This window comes from Protopterus annectens, chromosome 7.part1 (genome assembly GCF_019279795.1).
Source record: "Protopterus annectens isolate FY-2018-M chromosome 7.part1, PAN1.0, whole genome shotgun sequence".
Lineage (NCBI taxonomy): Eukaryota > Metazoa > Chordata > Ceratodontiformes > Protopteridae > Protopterus > Protopterus annectens.
Window position 1 is genome coordinate 338,251,816 of NC_056740.1, and position 21,483 is coordinate 338,273,298.

The 21,483-nt window shown below is 36.0% G+C and overlaps 1 protein-coding gene across 2 annotated transcripts in view; it reads left to right on the forward strand.

The window, feature by feature from the left end:
* ASB14 (ankyrin repeat and SOCS box containing 14) overlaps positions 1-21,483 on the forward strand; it is a 568,121-nt gene that overhangs the window by 60,473 nt on the left and 486,165 nt on the right. For both annotated transcript variants that reach the window (XM_044078761.1, XM_044078762.1), the window contains exon 2: positions 20,564-20,775. In XM_044078761.1, coding sequence (XP_043934696.1) covers positions 20,648-20,775 — 128 coding nt within the window. In that variant the 5' untranslated portion in view covers positions 20,564-20,647. The remainder of the gene's footprint in view (positions 1-20,563; positions 20,776-21,483) is intronic.

The window sequence follows — 21,483 nt, forward strand, 5'->3', positions numbered from 1 at the left end:
AGATATTTATGAGCCTCAGGCACCCTGTAATACCTGTCCGGTTTAACTGGTGCAGGAGGCAAAGAATCTGGATTAAGGGAAGCCTCCGAGAAAACATCTTGAACAACATCCAAAACAGGAGGTATAGCCAAGGGTCTATGCTGTGGTAAAAACAAGAATTCCCTAAGCCTCTTTCGTGAATCAGAGAAATCCTGTCCTTCCCACTTAAAATGCTCTCTCATGGAATGCAGAGTTTCTGAAAACGAAAAATCCTCTGGAGGAGAAGCAGAAGGAGTGGAATCCTCTGCATCAGAATCCGAATAAGGGGGAAAATCTTGAATATCTTCAGCAGAAGAGTCTGAGTCGTCTGAGGCCTGATCCAAACTTTCCAACTCTGGCTCCACCCTGGGCCTCTTATCAGGAGGGGGCATAGAACCTCTAATTAAAGTAATCAAATCTTCTGCCATTTTAAGCATGTGCTTTTTAGGCACAGACCCTGAAGTACCTGGAGGGACACCAGAGGAAGGCAAAACAGACCTGCCCTTAGAAGAAGCCTTAGAAATAGTAGCAGAAGGCCTAACTACCTTAGGCATAGAAGGGAGAACAGTAACCTGAGAGGCCCCTTCAGCTTGACCTGACTCCTGTGAGGCCACATCCTGCAAAATCAAAGTTTCCCCCTGAGACTCAACAGAAACTTCAGCTGGATCCGCCTGCTCCACTGTAGCTTCTGCAGGACCGGCGTCCGAAACAGACGAATCAACCTGTCTAGGTTTCAAGGATTTGTCTTTGCGCTTCTTCGTGGAAGCGGGCGTCGGAGGATCCGACGGCATATTATAATTACACCGCTTACCAAAGACTAACCTAGCACAGTCTAACCTTCTTTTTATAGTGCGCTTATTAAACCTAGCACAAAACCGACACCCGACTACGTCGTGGTCCGGTCCCAAACAAGGAATGCAAAGAGAGTGATAATCCCTATGCGGTATCTGTTTCCCACAAGAAATACAATTATTCACTTTTTCTGACATCCGGAAATAACTGAGGCAAGAAAAAACAAAAATATTCCCCAACGGGGTACTTAGCCCAACTTGGTTTCGGTCTGAAACTCAGAATACGAAAATTTCAGAACGCCGAACGGCACTTGCAATGCTGCTTCTGCATTGGACCATGCGGCAAAAAAGACTGAGGATATGACGTCGGTCATGCGCTTTTATACCCTGACGCTCTGATGTCGGATCTGAGCGCCATGACCGACGTCAGCCTAATACTTTGGTATTCGGGCCGACCGAGGACAGCGGACTACCCATATGTAAGGACTGCAGCAATGTGAGATGAAGAACATCAGCCATTTTGTATCATTGTTACTTGGTTTCAATGAGTAATATGTCATTGAGCTTTTAAAGTATTTCTCACATATATGCATGTGTGTATATCTATAATTTATGCTTTTAAAGTTGTGCAGCTCTTAAATAAAACTACAGTTCATAATTATTTTATTGATTTGATTGATGGAAAATGTAAATAATAACATAAAACTTGACCTAGTTTTGAATGCATAGTTCATACTTAATCAAAATGTTAACATTGCATCTATAAAATGCAAGACAGATATGGACTAAATGGATATTTATCTGTTCAGTTGCTGAATAAGTGAAGATAGACCTTTCAGTATCCATTTACCAGTGTTCATTTAAGTATGTTTTGTCCCATTCCAAAATGGTAGACAGCCTGTAAGCACACTGACAGTGCAGCTCCTGCATTCCTATATTATAATCTGACTTCAAACCAGCGCATTGCTTAGGAAAAGTATACCAAACATCAATGGATTAAAGCAGAAATATGAGTACTTACTTGTTTCATCTTTATTTTTCAAAGATTCTCTCATTCTGAAGGAAAAATAATTGCTTGTTGGAAACAGAGCCCTGAACCACATGGTGTGGACTCTTTAAGACTAACAGGCCTAATAAGAGGAAAGTAACAAGAAAAACAACTTTCATAACAAGACTTATCATTTAAAATTCTGCACTACTACTAGGAATCTAACTATACAAGATTAATGGAGAATTAGCCAGATCGGATGGAAACTGTAATCACAAAAAACAAATTGTCTGCAATTACTACTCCTGAGAAAGAAACCACTTCTAAAATGCAAAAAAATTAACAAGCAACAAGAAGCTGATAAAATGTCTCAAAGATTAAAACAGGAACAACCTTTAACACTGGAGAATCTGAAAACTGCTTTACAACCTTTACAAACAGAAGTGCAGGGTTTCTCTCATAAGCTAACTACATTTGGCTCTACTCTGGACCAAATTGTGCTTAGGCTTGAACAAAATGAAGCTAAAATTATGGACAATGAGCTAAAAATAAATGAACTGCAACAAAAAGCACAAACCAATGACACCATATTTAAAGAATTACAGCAAAAAATCTTAGACTTGAAAGCTAGAAGCCGGAGAAATAATTTTATCATAAGAGGTATTCCAGAGAGCTTTGATAATCCACAACTTATTCTAATAATAAAATAAATACTAAGCTCTCTTCTGGCTAATAAAAATCTCCTGGAAGAGATAGTGATCGAAAGAGCTCGCAGAGCTATAAAGCATACACAAACAAGTGATCTTCATAGACAAATCTATATCAGACTGCTTAATTCAGTACATGTTCAACAGATACTGTCAGCTTATAAGATTAAAAGGAATGTTACATGTAGAGCACATAAAATTATGATTACTCAAGATCTTCCTTTACAAATTAAATAAAATCGACAGAAACTCAGCAAATACTGCAATTACCTCATTGAAAATAAGATTTGTTTCCAAATGAGATATCCTGCAACTTTACCATTTTATTACAAAGAAGAAAAAAATATCCTTGGAAACACCTGACCAGGCAAAATCCACCTTTCTGCATCTCTTCAAAGTAAATCCTGCCTGAGACAACTCTTTTCATATCTTTTGCTCCAAAAACAACATTTGGAAGGCTAAACAAGTGCTACATCTCCAAAGAATTACAGGACAGAAGAACATACCACTCTTATGCGAAATTTTAAACAAATGGGTGTGAAATGTGTTCTAAATAACTCTGCTTACTTGCCTGTAAAGAAAACTTCTTTGATACACTGTAATACTTAAGGTACTGTCTTTTAGTAACTGCCTTTACATTTAAAGGTTACAAAGTTACCTAACACTGTCTGCATAGATAAATGACTTTAAAGTGCATTTACAGCTTACAAAAAAGAAGTGTTAAATGACATTAAAAAATGGGATACAACCTTTGATATAATAGTTTAAGTAGTGTAAGTATTAGACATAAGTAGTTTCAGTTAAAATTTATACTCGTTATTCTACTGGCATAATCATTGAGTTGCTTTTAAGTATGTCTATGAGCAAGGTACAAACACATTTCTCCTTTTTTTTTTCTTCCTCTGTTTGTTCAGTTGATGGCACTGGTTAATTATTAACATATGAGTTCACAATGATGTGTTTATATGGCTTTTGACAGTGCAGTGTTAAATGAAGATTCCTATACATTTAAAGAACCACAGTTAGTTGCTGTTAGCAAGAATAAGGCAAATGTTGTTGACTTTTAAAGTGCTGCCTTCTTTAAATGTTTAAAATGTATAATCATTATTCTGCTGACATAACCATTGAGTTACTTTTAAATGTGTCTATTAGCAAGGTATAAAAACATTTTTTTTTCTTTTTTCTTGTCTCTCTGTTCAGGTCGATGGCACTGGTTAATTATTAATATATGAGTACACAATGATGGATCTATATGGCTTTTGCCAGTGCAATGTTAAATGAAGTTCCAATACATTTTAAAAAAACACAGTTAGTTGCTGTTAGTAAGAATAAGGCAAATGTTGTTGAATTTTAAAGTGCTGCCTTCTTTAAATGTTTAAAATGTATAATCATTATTCTACTGGCATAACCATTGAGTTACCTTTAAAGGTGTCTATGAACAAGGTACAAAAACATTTTTCTTTTTTTTCCCCCTGTTTGGTTTCTAATACATTTTAAAGAAACACAGTTAGTTGCTGTTAGCAAGAATAATGCAAATGTTGCTGAATTTTTAAAATGATGCCTTTAAATATACATATATTGTACTTGGTTTTTGAAAATATTGTTTTGTTAACTCTTTAATAACTCTTGAAATGTTAAGAATTATATATGTTGCTGTTACTACTAAATTTTTTATAAAAGCTACTTTTCTTTTTCTCTCTATATAATATCTAAGGGTACAATTAATATAATATTTTAAGAAGTCTGAAGATGAATATGCAGTATATAAATAATAAAAGGAGTGGGATGGGCACAGTCTGTTAGCTGATGACTGTTCGCATTTGGAACAGTATGGGTATTAGTGACATCCCTCTGATATATATCTACTCCTTGTTGTTAAAAATAATAGTTTATTTTAGTTTTTTAACTCGTGCACATTTACAAATACAGAGGGATGGGTGGTTAGTCACCTATTTAGAGTTTAGGAGTATAAAACTCACAACATTTATTCTTAGGATAAATACACTAACAGAAAAAGTTTATAACTGTATTTTTGTGTATCAACTAATGAGAAACTTCAACAATATTAATAAAAAATGATAACCATAGACTCTTGGAATGTTAAAGGGATGGTAGATAAAAAGAAAAGAAATTAAATCATGCACCTCACATACCAAACTAAGGCTGATATAACTTTCTTGCAAGAAACTCACTTAGATGACCAACTTTGGGTTAGGGAAAGGAAAAGAAAATGGGTTAAAACAATAGTTGCTGCAAATTATAGTTCTTTGTCCAGGGGAGTGGCCATTATAGTAAATAAATCCTTCCAAGGAGAGATTACTTCCTATGAAGCTGACTCAAAGGGAAGATGGGTATTATTTACTACTGAATATCATACTTTAAACAAACCATTACTCTTTCTTAATATATATAGCCCCTGCTCAAATCAACAGCTCTTCATTTATGAAATCTTTAATATATTAGCCAAATACCCAAATCATCTGTTTATTGTAGGTGGGGACTAGAATGCTTTACTAAATCTAGATAAGGATAGATCATGTAATAAAAACAGACAGTCACAATCTACCACTACAGCACTTGAAGAATTACAAAATACATTTGAACTAGTTGACCCTTATGGTAAATTTCAATATGATAAAACAATAACAAGATTCACTTTCTTTTTAGCCACTCATAAAACTTGGTCCAGGATAGATGCTCTTCTAATTTCCCTTGCTTTCCTTTCTAACAAATTAAATGATGTTGCATCACCTAGAACTCTTTCAGATCATTCCAAAATTAGACTTTTAATAAACTTTCAAGCTCATAAACAAAATATTTCCTATTTCAATACCTGGACGTTAAATCCTAAATTATACAAAACCAAGAAACTATACAAGAAATTCAGAATGTGCTAGCCCAACTTCAAAATGATTTTATATCCACTCAAATTCCATATGACATATGATGGGTGGCTACCAAGGTGGTCATCAGGGGTATTATTATTCAAAAATCTGCATGGCTCAAAAAAAAGTATAACAATCTTAAGAATGAACTAGAGTGTCAAATAAACACTGCTGAACTAGAACTTCAGGAAAAATATTCTAAAGAACTTGAGGAAAAAATAATTGATTGGCAAAAACAATTACACAAACACTATTTAGAAAATATCTCCTTCTTAGAATTAAGGTCAATATATCAATATTCAGAATGGGCTCAAACACCATCAAAATTCCTAGCTAGACTAATTAACATAAAAAGTGGACCTCCTAGGATCAAAGAAATAAAATATGAAGGACAGGTGAAATATAAAGATCAAGATATAGTGGACAATTTTGAAGATATTAATAAAAAATTATACAATATAACCTTATCATCATCTACAGACAGATTTGAGGATTTTATACATAATATAAACTTTCCACAAATTACAGAAGATCAAAGGAAACTCTTAAAATAACTGTTACAATTAAAAAAGATAAAAGCTGCAATAAACAAACTAAAATTAGGTAAACCCCCTGGACCTAATGGATACACATCTGATTTTTATAAGCTATTCATGGAACCTATCTCCAAAGTGTTATTAAAAGTTTTCAACTATATAATACAATATGGTATAACAGACAAATACTTAAATAACTCCAAGACAGTGTTGATTCCTAAACTGCATTCTGACCCAATAGATCCAGCAAATTATAGACCAATAGCCCTCATAAACACTAATCTTAAGATATTAGCCCATGTTATATCAAATAAACTTAAGAATATATTCCCCTTTATTATTTCCCAACAACAAATGGGCTTTATGACAAACAGGCAAACAAGTGACAACACCCTCCTTTTAGATACCATTGTAAGACTACTTAATAGGGATAAATGCCCCAGATATGCCCTTACAGTAGATGCAACTAAAGCTTTTGATAGAGCAAACTTACACTTTCTCTTTAATATACTGCCTTTATATGGTTTTCCTCAATAATTTATTAAAATGATCCAGGTTCTGTATCAGAAAGCTTCTACCACTATACAGGTAAATAAACTTATAACTAACCCTATACTCTTATCCAATGGTACAAGACAAGGATGTCCTCTTTCACCATACCTATTTAATCTTTATCTAGAACCCTTCCTTCTGTTTATTTCACAAAAAACACTTTCATCATATTCCCAGAATCCACAATACAAATCTTATATACTCGGCCTTTGCTGATGACTTAAATATATACTTCCAACTCCCCACTACTGACCCCCCAAAAATACTTAAAGTTATTGATGAGCTCTCAGTAGTTTCAAATTATAATTTAAATTTAAACAAGTCACACACATTTCCCCTCAATCCTATAGGGCATAAAGAATTGTACTTTCCTATGAGTGAGATCAAAATAAACTACCAGATAAAATATCTAGGAATAATATTTACTTCTGACTTCAAAGATATTATAAACAATAACCTGCTAACTACATGGACTAGTATTCAAAATGATATGGATAGATGGAAGAACATTAATATGTCTCTACTGTCAAAAGCTAGTGTTGTCAAGATTAATTTTCTACCAAGAATCCTCTTTCAATTAAATGCTACCTTTTCAAATATTCCCCAAAACTTCTTCCTTGCCATAGAAAAAGCTATATCAAAATTCTTATTGTATCCCAAATCTACCAGAATTAAATATGCAAAACTTGTACTTGCCAAAGATAAGGGGGGACTGGGTTACCCAATTTTAAGCTTTACTATAGTATAATTACTGTATACAGACTAATACAAATAATAAACTATGACTCGTATATAAATACTTGGACACCACAGTGGGCCAAAATCTGGTATGAACAGTTGAAATCCCTTGGCTGTATTATCAAATCCTTACAATTCTTGAATTTAAACCAGGCTAGCATATACACGAAGAATTTACACCCACTAATTAAAAACATGACTCTTACAACACAGAAACTATTTAAATCATTACAATTAGCTGACGCTTTTTCCCCTATACAACCGTTACACCTAAATCCTAATTTACTAATAAATAATAAACCAGTAAATCTAACAAACTACCCCCTGATAAAAGACTACACAATATGGGATATATGCCAATGGAAATACTCTAACACGGGGCAAATGAGACTTGAACTCAAACTTCCTATGAAATATAGTATTATCCTAAACCAATTTCATGATCTTATAAATGCTAAATTCTCACAAATACACACTGACTTACAGAACATAGATTTAGTTAAATTAATACTTGAAAATCTTGCAATTAACGGGAAAACAATTTCTAGGACTTATAAAATTGTAATGAGTGCAAAACATCAGAATTCTTTATTATTTTCAAACTATTGGCAAATGAAAAATCAATCACTGACTGAAGAAAATAAGAAACTAGCCATTGAAAATACAATCAAATTAATTAATTTCAAGAAGCTGTTATATACATAAATTATGGTAAATAACAATCTATATTATACCTTATCTAAATTAAATAAATTCAATCCTAACTTTTCGTCTATATGTTCCCATTGTCCGGATCAAACAGCTGATATTTTACATTTCATGTGGAACTGTACTAAGATACACAGCTTATGGTGTTCCTTGGGAGTAAGATTAGAGAAGATGGGATATGAAAAATCAACCCTTACTTGGGAGACAGCTATATTGTACATTAATATCAATCAACTCCCAAAAAATATTAAAACATGTCTTTATTACGATGTGTGCCCTTATTAAATTCTTTATTACAAAGAACTGGAATGTCATGTCACCAATTACATGGGAAAATTTTAGCAATCTTGCTATCAAATATATCTCATCTCACAAATTAATTTATTCAAAAACAAAAAACAAACACTATTACCAAAAATATTGGGGTTACTTGCTAGATATAATTCTTGACAAATAAAATTTGTCTACAAATTGTCATGAAAAGCTAACCTTTAAATAAAAAATGAATGTAGTATAACCAGTCTTTCTTGCATCTTCTTCCTTCTCTTAGTATATGTGTAACTAGATATTTTCCATAAACATACAAATACATGGTTAAATTTCTATTTTTACTTTATATATAGACTATCCCCATTTAACTATCCCTTATGAGAACAAATGAACATAAGAATTCTCATACTTTACTTGAAGATGTAGTGACTTCTTGTGTATATGTTTTCTTTAGATAGGTATTTGTATTGTTTATTTGTGTTTTTGAGTTACCATATTGTTGTTATTATTTGAAAAAAGAAAATTGAAATAAAGAGATTTTGGAAAAAAAAAGAGTATGAAAAAACATAATCAAGAACCTAAATCAAAATAAAGAGCATATGTATAGAAATAAATCTGATGTAACATTTTGTTTATATATGGAGTGTGGCACCTAACACCCAGAGTTATGCAAGTATTCTTAAACTGAATAGTGCTCAAGTCTCAAGCTGCCCATATTCAAGTATGGAAGAGGGGGTTAGCAGTATTAGGTTCATAGGTTAGTACTAAGCTAACTGCCCTTGTGAGCCATTTTAAGCCTAGCCAATTATCCCTTGTGAGACTCAAACCCTGCACCTTGTGTTTGTAAGGCAAACACCTTAACCATTAGGCCACCCTCCCATCTCCTCAACAGTTTAACTGTTAACCAATAGCGCAACTTGGGCCTGTGAGTTAAGCATTTTAATCACTAATACAACAACAATAATGCAAAGATATGTATATAATAGTGTTAAGATATACTAAGTAAAAGATCAGAGGGTGTCATCCTCAGTGATAAAAGAATGCTGAAAGCAGATTTGCATAATAAATAAACACACTAAGTCAGTCCTCAGCTTTAAAAAATAAAACCAGGGTTACATAATAAATAAGAATACTGAATCAATAGCAAATATATGAAAAAAGTCTAGTATTAACTACTACAGGGCTAAATTTAATTACGATATAAGTAATATTACAAAAATAGCAGTGTCAGTGGTGCAACAGGCAGCACACTCACCTTCGATGCAGAAGGCTTTGGGTTCTATTCCTACACCAGGAAGATGGATTGATTATAGTGCACTGCAGCACTCTTGAGTGTGTTGTCCTTAGAATGAGACATTAAACTGAGGTTCCATCTTCATGAGTTGGTGGTAGCTCATGTAGATGTAAAAGATCCCATGACAGCTATTGAAAAGAGTTGGTGAAATTCCCCAATACCCTAGCCAAATCTCCTGTAGTGGTTTAAATACCATCTTGGGATTCCCCTATAAAGAGACTGCTAGCCTAGTAGGAATAGACTGGTCACTGGAAGAATAAATAAAATATCATTATGAGGTATAATATGAATTCTTTCATTCATTCTCAAATAATCCACTTATTTTATTCAAGGTTATGTAGAGAGCTAGATCTTAGATAGGAGTTCAGTGAGTGCAAGGTAGTTAAACTAATTTTAAATGGGCACCATCCAACCATCACAGCATAAACACACACACACACACACACACACACACACACACACACACACACACACACACACACACACACACACACATAGATGCATGCAAACTAAGTTTGAATGGGCACCACCTGACTATTACATGATAAGCACATACACACACTATACATGTGCATGCAGAGACACATATACCCACACATGAACACACACACACAAAGTTTGAATGGGCACCACCTGACCATCACAGGATAAACACAGACACAAGGACAATGACAATTTGGAGAGATTCTCTATTCATCGATAGTTTTTGTGATGTGGGAAGAAACTGGAGTACCTAGCAAAAGTCCTTATGGAACCAGAACTTGCAGGCTCCACACAGAATGCACCCTAGCTGAGAAACAAGCTAAAAAAAACTAATTGCTATGCCACTCTGCTGCCCATGTTTTGGAGTATAACAACTTACAAAATAAATAAATAAATAAATAAATAAACCCTTATAATTATACTAAGTTATTTGGAATGCATAGAAGATAAAGCTGCAATTTCCTCTTCATTTTTCTTTTAATGAAATTTGCAACATATTCTTTTGGCCACTGGCATAGCTTCCTTACTTCCAGTTCCCATAGTCATCATTGGTTGAAATGGTAACTTGATATGTGATTAAGATGGGATTTAAACAGATCTGAAACTGTATTTTAAGCAATGATTCAAAGAATTCTGAGTTTATGATGCCACGTTAAGAACATATTCTAAATACCTCTCTCAGCTGCTACATTATGAAGTTTGTCACTCATTTTAGCTCTCAGAAACCCTCTGTACCGTACAAAGAAGCCAATGTCGCATAATACGCAACAGTATTTTAAAGCATAAATTTGTGTAATTTATATAACACTACTGTGGGAAAACACTGCATTCTAGTGTGTGTCCGGTAAAAGTGTTAATCTGAATTAAATTATCATCTAAATGCTAGAAAGTTATTTACTCTATTCAGTGTATAACCTATGTGCAGTTTGAGTATTCAAAAACTAAGTTACTTATATTGTGTGTGTTGAATCCCTATATAACCATTTGGCACTCTGTACTAAAATCAAATAGTTTGATCATACTGTACTAGCAAAATAATTTTTGACACAGCATCACATTTTGTCCTTTTTAGCTTGTTATGAGCGTTTTAGCTTATTACTTTACTCCCCTGATTGCCCTGCCATCTTGTTTAGTTGTCTTGTTTCATTTGTCCCCAAGTCTTGAGTAAAAAGGATGCTTGGTCCACCAGCTACCTTATTAGCAACTAATTAAAATTAAAAAAATAAATAAAACACTAAATTTGACTGGACTGTGATTTACATTTACATTCTCAGGTATTAAAATATGTAACTTACTCTGCCCACTTGTTATAGACTATGTCACTCATTTTGGCAAACAAAGCTTGAAAGGTATTATTGTAGACAGTTTTAAATATTTTGCTATAAAGGATCATTACAATGTCATTACAATGACAGCTCCTGGTGTTTAATGTCTTCTGAAAAATACATGATATTCTTATAAGGTGTAAATCTGGGGTTCCAGGAGGATGTTACGCACACTTGCAGAAATGCCAGTATTCGATTCATATCATGGGGTTCTGTGCCAGTAGCCACAGTTGCAAAAATCATATATGCAGTTGCTGTGCAGTCAGGAACTTTGCAAATGTTTTTACCATCTATCATTGGTGAGAACTTGGAGAAGTCTGTCCCAGATAGTATGCTTTAAAGACAATATTATCAAGGCAAGATCCAGCACAAACGGACTTAGGCAGCTGCCTAAAGCCCAGTGGTGGCTGGGGGGCCTGTCCAGGCCATATAACATTATTAAAAAATGGCTGTAAAGAGTTGAACCAAATTGATGTTCTGTCTCTCTCTCCCTCCCTTTAATATTTCCTGATGCTGTCTTTCTTTCATTGTCTCTACGTCCCACATTGGGTGCAGAGTCAATGGGAGACATCCAGGAATGTGGCATAATTGTCTAAAGCAGAATGGAGCAATTATACCAAGAGATATATAAGTCAGCATGGGAAAGGCTGTGTTGCAGAAGCATAGTTCAATAAATTGGTGTGCATTCGCTTGCAGGATCCAGGAACGCTACTGAAATAAATTTATTTTGCAGCAATGAGATCCATTGAAAAGTAGTGATTAGATTTTGTGTGTGTGTGTGTGTGTGTGTGTGTGTGTGTGTGTGTGTGTGTGTGTGTGTGTGTGTGTGTGTGTGTGTGTCTGTTTATGTGGAATGCCCTAGTTAATGTTGGCTGACTAGTTAAGTGACTTGCACAGAGTCAAACACTGTACCTTTGCTGCTGGAGACAAGAACCTTAATCCTCCGCATCAGAGAAGATATGATTTAAGGGAAAGAAACCGATTATAATAAACAGGGGTATCATCCTATGAGACCTTTTCTTTGGATGTGATCTTTGATTTCCTTGTTCTTTTGAATGTTGATGCTGCTGCTGTGTCTTTCAGCTTTTCCCTGGTCAGGGGTCACCACAGCGGAACTCCGGTCCGCTAATGATTGGTAGTTATTTTTATGTGCCGACTTACCAGCCCTGATGTACAACCTTGAACGAAGGTACACCCATTCATGCATGTCTCCACGCAGAAGACGATCTAGCTAAGAATCGAACCGGACAGCGTCTTACTGTGAGGCGACAATAGAGTGTTTATTATTTAGCTGTGAATAAACTGGACAGCATGAAGTCTGAGTTTAATGATAATATGTTAGCTATAAATACATTTCTAATTTAAGTTGTTTTTTTTTTTGTAGGCACACAGGTTTGAAATGCACTGTTAGGGCTATGGTAGTTTTTCCTAGCACTTGATGCAGATAAATAAGGCTATGAGCTGTTAAAGAGTGGTTTCCTGTAGTACATGGATTGATTCCCCCAGCCTTCATTTGTCTTCTATGGCACTCTGCTGAAGTTATTGCACCAATTGGTACTCCTGGGCTGCTCCTGTAAAGGGTCATTTGTGCCCTGTAGGGTGTTGTATGATGTTGGCAAATGCATTACACATTTTTCTTTTGAATTCTTGCACCTTTCACATAGGTGCTAATTAATACTTTACAATGCACTGTTTGGGAAAGAATCCCAGCATGCCTCTTGTACTTTAATGGATTACTCAATGCATTTTCACTAAATGTGAGATACAAGGGAAGACAAGTGTAGTGTTTATCATGCTAAGTCTTGCTTTTAATGTGAGTATTTTGTTTTGTGTAATAAATGGCCGTCAAGTGTTTTTTTTTCTGAAAAATCTGAAATACTTTTTAAATAAAATTCAAATGTCTTTGATAATTGTAAAAGAAAAGAAGAAAATAATATGTACATTGACAGGTTTGAACAGTGTTTGTGATAAAGTGAGAGACACCTAAGTAATGGAGAATTGGTGTGATTGGTGGGACCTGATTCATTATGTTGCTCCAGGCCCTATTGGTCCACAACCCAGCTCTGACTCCGGAGGAGTATGCTGCAATAATATACCATTATTAGCTATTTAAGTAGGTCAGACCTGTACTGAGTGATATCAGAGAGGATAACTATTGTTGATGACAAAGAACACATAGAGAGGCCAAAAATGAGATATAGGTGTCCTGCAAGCATGAAGCTTCCCAACCAAAAATTATATATTGTATGCAGCAATATTTCTGAAGTTTGCATAACTTGTAGCTTGTTGAACAAAGGCTACTGCAGCATTTATATCATATTTATTTTACTTTATTCATTGCACTAAATAATGAGTTAATTTATCAATAGGCTTGGATTGTGTAATGTATTCTAAACATTTTTCATTTCAGTAATATATTTTGCAGTACTGTCTTTACATCCACCAGAAACTGCAAAAGCGTTAACATTTGTCAGGCCGTAATAGTCTGCCTTTTTTTGGAGTGATGATCAGATCTGTAGTCATTATTGCATATTATTTATTTATCATTTTTTGACAGGGTTAGTCCCACTAGACTAATAGTCTCTTTTCAGGAGAGACTAAGGGAAATGTGTCCCCTACACTTTTTGATAGGTGGCGTGGAATCTTTTACTTCCACCCGAACTACCTCCAACTCAGGCAGATGGAGCCTCAGTTTAACATCTCATCCAAAGGATAACACACTTAGAAATGCAGCACTTCCCTTATACTCCTGCTGCAGTGTCAAGAATGCATCTCCCTGGTGTGGGAAGAGAACCCACATCATTCTTCAACAAAAGCAAGTGTGCTACCTGTTGTACCACTGACACTGTGATACAGTCAGTCTTCTTTACAAGATCGGGTTATAAAGAATTTCTGCATTTATTTAAAAGCTGTTGCTGTGCCAGATGGTGCAAAGGACTAAAGCTCTGACTTGTTAATGAGCTGTCGCCTGTGATAAGGGGCCAGGGTTTGAATCTTTTTACCTTCCTTTACCTACTGTGTGACACTGAGCAACTCACTTAACCAGACAGTGCTTTGGAGGCTGCTTAAACACCTCCAGGACTGCATGCCTAGAAGACACAAACTCAAACTGCTTTTTCAACCACCGAAAACTGGATGCGCCTAAACCACCTCTCCCTCAATGCCAATAAATCTAAAATTTTACTGTTCCCCCCAACAAAGACTCATTCCTATAACAACAATACTTTCAGAGTCTTGAGTCAAACCAACTCACCTATAGAAATGGTTCCAGCCGCCAAACTACTCGGCATTACTATAGATGAATACCTTAAGTTCGACATCCACATTCTGCAAAATATTAAGAGAACCCACCAAAAACTTGGTATGCTATACAGGAATAATCACTTTCTCTCACACTCTACTAGGCACACTCTGGCCACTACCTATCTTCTGCCCTCCTTACTATACAGAGCTCCTCTCCTTACCAGCCTGTCCTCCTCTATCACCTCCAAACTAGAAAACTGCTATAATAAAATCTCTAAATTTGCCACCAAATCCAAACATTCCACCCATCATTGCCGCAAACTGCAATCTCTGAATTGGCTAGAACTCCCAAACTACCTAAACTACCTCCAACTCACCACTGCTCATAGACTCGTATTTCACCCTTCTAAATGTCCAGCTCTAGCTAATATCCTTCCCCCTTACACCCCTAATAGAACTCTCAGATATGAACATCAAAACTTGATAGCTATCCATAAGCCCAAATGTTCTGCTGGACAACTCCTCCTCTCTTTCTCAGTAGGTAAAAAATGGAATTCTCCCCCCTCCACTCTAAGAACTATACCAAACTCAGAAAACTTCAAAACCTAGCTTTTCAAACACCTGTCCACTAAATGGAAATGTACCTGCCTTCACCCTACCTAGATCCAAGCCACCACCAAACATTTTCTATAGATAAATGTCTGCTGGAAAGGTGCCCTCAGTTATTAATAAAGTTATTAACAAACCACTGTTAAGGAAAATGGGTTATTTAACATCATATTGATAGTCTAGCTTAAATGTACAGTATAACAAGTGAACTCAGAGATGGATAATTAAGCAATGGCAAGCTTGGTATGGGGTAGTCTGGATACCATTTCACTTGCCCTGTGAGTAAATACCTTAAGGGCAGGATCTAAAAACTCAAGTCCTGGCAGAAAGATGATGATCCATTCTGGTTCATAGGTTCACACGTTCATAGGTTGGTACTAGGCTATCAGCCCTAGGGCCTATGCAAGCCTAGCCATAACAATTCCCTGGATATTCCTTCCCACAATATTTACTTCTCCAGGCCCCTGTCTAGCAGGGCGACTGACATGATCCCTGGGGTGAACTTCCTATCTCCCATCCAATCATCAAGGTTCCTTTTGAAGAGGGCCAAAGAGGCACTCTGCTTGATATGTATGGGCAGTCTATTCCAGAGTATGGGGAGTCTCTGGGTCAGGAACCTATCCCTCCAGCATGTTTTGTTCATTGTGATGACAAGGTTTAGATCCCTGGAGCATGTGGCTCTGAGGGATTGGGATTTCTTTAAGTGGAGCATGTCCAACAGCTCAGGGTTTGGCATGGCCTTGTATGTTAAGCAGAGATTGCCTCTGAGTAGACGATATGCCACGGAGTATAGCTGGAGTATTTTTAGACGGTCAGTATATGGCATCTGCTTTAGGCCTGTAATTCTTTTAGTGAGGTATTTCTGTGGCCTTTCAAGCTGTTGCAGATGCCTTGTGAGGTACATACCAAACGGGGCATTATACTCTATAATGGGTCTAATGAGGGATGAGTATAGTTGGACAATGTCCTCCTTTTTTCTGGATGAAAAGCCCTCAGTGATGTGGTGTGCCATATAGAAGGATTTCCTGACTGTTGTGGAAATGTGGTTATCGAAAGTGAGACCACTGTCCACCTGTGTCCCTAAGTCTCTCATCACACTTTCGATGTTTAGTGTCCTGCCACCTATGTGGTAATTCATGGGTACATGTTTTTTTCCAAAGGGGAATAACTATACATTTCTTGGCATTAAGCTTGAGCCCATGGCTCTGGCACCAGGCATCTGTTTCTGTAAGGCCCTTTTGTAGAATATCCACATCATTTGGGGATTCAATAATGGCTCCCAGTTTGCAGTCATCTGCAAACTTTGCTAGCCAGAGTCCCTTATTGTTGGCCGGTACTTCAGAGAAGTAGATGCCAAACAAGAGTGGTCCCAGGACTGAACCCTGAGGTACTCCACTTGTCACTTGTCTGGAGCTGGATTTGGAGTCGGCTACTTTTACTGTCTGGGTTCTGTCAGTAAGCCAGTTAGCAACCCATCGAGTGACATAGGGATTTATGCCCAGCTTAGTAAGTTTATCTATGATTCCAGAGTGGGGGATGGTGTCAAAGGCCTTGGCGAGGTCCAGATAGGCTGTGTGGACTGCCTTACCCTCGTCCACAGCTCTGGAGACTGATTCGAAGAAGTCAATCAGATTCAGGAGACAAGATTGGCCCTTCACAAACCCAAACTGGGTGGGGTCTAGTGTTTGAAGGTTGCCAATGTCTTTGTTTATACGTTCCATGATAATGCATTCCATGCCCTTGCAAATCGGGCTTGTCAGACTGATGGGGCGGTAGTTCCCGGGATCCAAGGTGGATCCTCCCTTGTGGAGCGGGATAACTGTAGATGTGCGCCACTCAGTAGGCACAAAGCCTGAGGTGAGGCTATGATTAAACATGACACTTAGGTGAGGTGCCAGTTCATTTTGTAGTTCATGTAGTACACAGCCTGGGATGTCATCTGGTCCCATGGATGCTGTATTCTTAGCTTTGGAGTGTGCGGTTTCTACCTGTGTGGCTGTGATTATCAGAATTTGGCAATCTTTTGGTATTGAGATGGGCCCTTTAGGGGGTGAGAGTGGGGTGAAGTTGGCACTAAATCGATCTGCCAGGATATTGGCAATATCCTTGGGATCAGTATATTTAATGCCATTCTGTTGTAATTCAGAGCAGATCTGAGCATTGCCATTTAGATTTTTGACATGACTATAGAATGTCTTGTGTGGCCATGATTATCGGAATTTGGCAATCTTTTGGTATTGAGATGGGCCCTTTAGGTGGTGAGAGTGGGGTGAAGTTGGCACTAAATCGATCTGCCAGGATATTGGCAATACCCTTGGGATCAGTATATTTAATGCCACTCTGTTGTAACTCAAAGCAGATCTGAGCATTGCCATTTAGATTTTTGACATAACTATAGAATGCCTTGTGGTTGTCTTTGGAATCTTTGGCAATTTTATTTTCGTAACTAGTTTTTGAGGATTTTATGAGGGATCTCAGCTTCTTACTGAGGCTGGTGTGGGAGTTTTTTGCATCCTGGGATTTTCCTCTTTTTTGCAACAGTTTCTTCCTTCTGTTGTATAGTTTGTTTATAGCAGGGGACCACCAAATTGGCTTCCTTTTTTGGAGAAGAGCATCTTGGTTCTATTTGGGATGGCACGATTCATGCACGAGTGGATGTGCTCGTACAGTGCCTTAGTGTAGGATTCTGCAGTCGAACTTCCAGATCCCGTCTGGATAAAAGACAGTGCTTTGAGTGATATGCAGAATATAATGCCCACTTGCATAACAAGTTTCTAATTTTCACTCTCTGACACCGGAAACTTCACCCTAATAAGGAAGAGGACCCCAATAGCTATCTTAGTCCTCCCTTGCTGAGAGTTGAATTACTTAAGAATCTGGAAATAGTGAATACATTTATATCCAGAATAACTGAAGTCCAATCTGTATGGAATCAAAGCTACATGGAAAGATTCTAGTAGCTATGTATTTTATCTGGAATTATTCCCAGAAAGAAATGTAAGGCCATATCATTTACTTGATAGACTAATGTATTTAGATGATAAAAAGTTATTATAAATGCTACACATATGAATCTCCATTGTATATTGACTAGATATTGTATAATACCTAACTTTCTCCATATATCTGAGTCTGTAAAGATAAAATTGTGTTCCAAAATCAGGTGCAATATTATAATCAGAGTTCACATTGTCACAACTGGGTGGTATCACTGCCCCAATTTTTCAAATATAGGATGTGTTATATACTGCTAGAATTTGTAAAAATGTACAACATTCAAATCAAGAAATGTATTATTCAGGGAAAATATCTTAGCCTTCATTTTACTAAGCACTATATCAGAACTGTTATACTATATATGTCTTTGTGGCCTAAGGCATACATTATGAAGCATTCTATTATTAGCTGTGTACGGTCTTCTTATATTTGCTATTCCACTGTCATAACTATTGTAATGTGTTTCTGTTTGTGCAATGGAATCTAAATACACACCTGACTGCTGGCCTTCAGCTCAATTTGTCCAGCACAAAACAAAGTCTACCATGTGGGATTTGAACTAACAACTGCAACTAACCTCTATACTGAATAATTATACAAGAAGCCTGACAATTTATATATTAATCCCACAAGCCTGATTATACCTACGATTACTCTGCAAACTGGTTAATATATGATACATAAATGTGAATATAATTTAAATGAACAGAAGATTAAGTGAAGCCATAACCAATGTACAGGAAAATATCATAACAGGTAGAAGCTGCAGTTAAGCAAATTAAAAATATGACAGCAACATAGTTTAGCAGAGGATACTCTGTGATAACACAGTCTGTCTCCTTATGAAAAGTCATCTCTGTTTTATGAACCTAAATTTATGAGTCTGGCAACTAGCTAAGAAGATTAAGGCTGCACTATTAGCAAACTAGTTCCTGTGGCACAGGCTATGATTTCCCGCACTCTTCATTAGTCTGCTGTGTAACCCTGAGCAGGGCACTTAACCAGAAAGTGATTTGGGGCAGTTGGGTATCTGAGCTATTCCAGTAACTACATATTTTTCTATAATTATAAAAGTTATTAGGGACAGTTACATTTAGTGCAAGCCATTTTATAGTCAGCTCACTAGGAAGGAATTATCCACTTGCTTCTTCTTTATGGGCATTAAACACAGAACAGTTATAATAAATAATAGATATACCAAATATGTTCAAATGTAGAATAATGTGGTGATAAAACATGCATTTTAAGCAAGTACTTTATGGAGTAAAAAAGAAATTGTGAAAATTTGTGTTGGATAAATAATTGTAGTTAGTCTGTGCATGCTATACTAGACTGGCATCCTATACAGATTTAGTTTCCTGATTGTACACATTGAGTGCTGGGGATAGACTATGACTGCCCTTCAACACTAAATCAGATAAAGCAGGTAACTGCACAATGAATGCATGAATACATGATTTACAGATAGATAACTTGATATTTAATAAATTAGGGATGGTTACAATGTGATCAGTGTAACAGAAAATGTTTGGAATAATTCTCAGCCAAAAGATTTAAATAAAAAAAACTTAACAAACTGTTACTTTTTCTTGTGAGATTTAAAAAGAAGAATAATAGGTGTTAAGAATATAAGCATATTATTGTTTTACATTCCATCAGGTAGGTCATGAATCCTTAGGTTATTCCACAAGTAATGATTTCACTGGCTTTGATGCAATAGAAAAAAGGTTATCAATTCATTCTTCTGTAACTATATTTACAGCAAAATCAATGAGATTTCAGTGTCAGGTAGTTATTGTTTCTGGTCATGCAGCAAGCTTTCATTTTAGACATTGTGATCTAAGATATCTATTTTAGTACTTAAATTCTGGACTGCAAATTAGGATGCTAAAATCTTTAGTCTCACTTATTTGCACCCTCTGATGCTAGAATTATTTGTTGAGGATGGTTACTATTTATACTGACAAGGGATATTTGGTCAGTCAGCATTCAAAACTGATTTCTTATACAAAAAGCAGGATTTCTTGATTCTGACACTAGAATTCTTCTTTCTGACATCAGATAAGATTCACTATCATTTTTGCTTCTATGCCCAACAAAATCTTAAGTTTTAATGTTTTTTCATTTATTTAGATGAGCTCTTAAAAGTTGCTGCCACACCATTTTAGACACGTCAAGGATATCAAGGCTTATGAATATTTAAAATGCTAATTTTGGTGTTTGTCCTATTTTCATTTGTTGTATATAGGATATTAGCATCTTAATTGAGTATGACGTACTACCTTCTACCCATCCAAATCAAAATCAGAGCTGTGTAACACTTAAATAGTTTAAGACAAATCTGCAGACAATGACTGCTTAGGCATGGGAACTATCAATGTTAAGTCGATAACTTATGTTGTTGTTCATATTTCCACAGGAGTGCCAGTACTTTCCTTTGGTGTGATTGTAGCAGCTTAACATAAACAGAACCATTCTGTGCCTGAATGATGAACAGTGCAACATGGATAACTTTTTAGCTGTTGTTGACGATGATGATGATGTCACTACCCAGTATGCTGCTGAGCAAAGTATGCGAGATTATTACAGGCAAAGAAACACCGTAACGGAAGTTCATCAGAAGTCTGTCAGGTATACAAGCAACTTTGTTGTTTCATTGTAACAGTACAGTAATAAGTCTTCTGCACAATGTCATGGTCCCCTAGTTGAAATTCAAGATATCCATTAGTCTGTACTCTAGTTAGTGACACGATTTTGATAATTAATGTTATAATGGCATATCATTTTTTAAGATTTCATTTCATGGTCAGAGACCTTGTGTACAATTAATAAATATGGGTTTAAAGCCATGTTAAACAAGAAACATAGATTTAAAACAAAAAAAATGATAAAATAGACATACTATGTATGAATAACATATGCATAATCATTATAAATAATTATACATAAGTTGCTATAACAGTGTAACAGTTAACTGGTTTATTGTCTGCTGCACTCATAGTTAATCTCTGTACAATATATGAGAAACGGCACAGAGGGAACCTACTCTTTGGTGTTCCTTGCATTGAGAAAGTCATGGTGTCAATTCAAAGGTTAAAATATTCATTGTGTTTAGTTATTTTAATAAAAAGTCTCCATGGTTTTTCACACTAAATTTGTTTTTTCATTTGGACTTTATACTGGTTAGATGTAATCTGAATTGAGCACCAGGAAATTTCCCTTATTCTGTGCAGCAGGAATTTCTTGGTAACACAAAGCAGTTGGAAGGAGCCATGATCTGTTTATGAGAATCAGAAGCTAGTAGAAGAAAGAGTTTTCCTGATGTACCATAGAATGAAG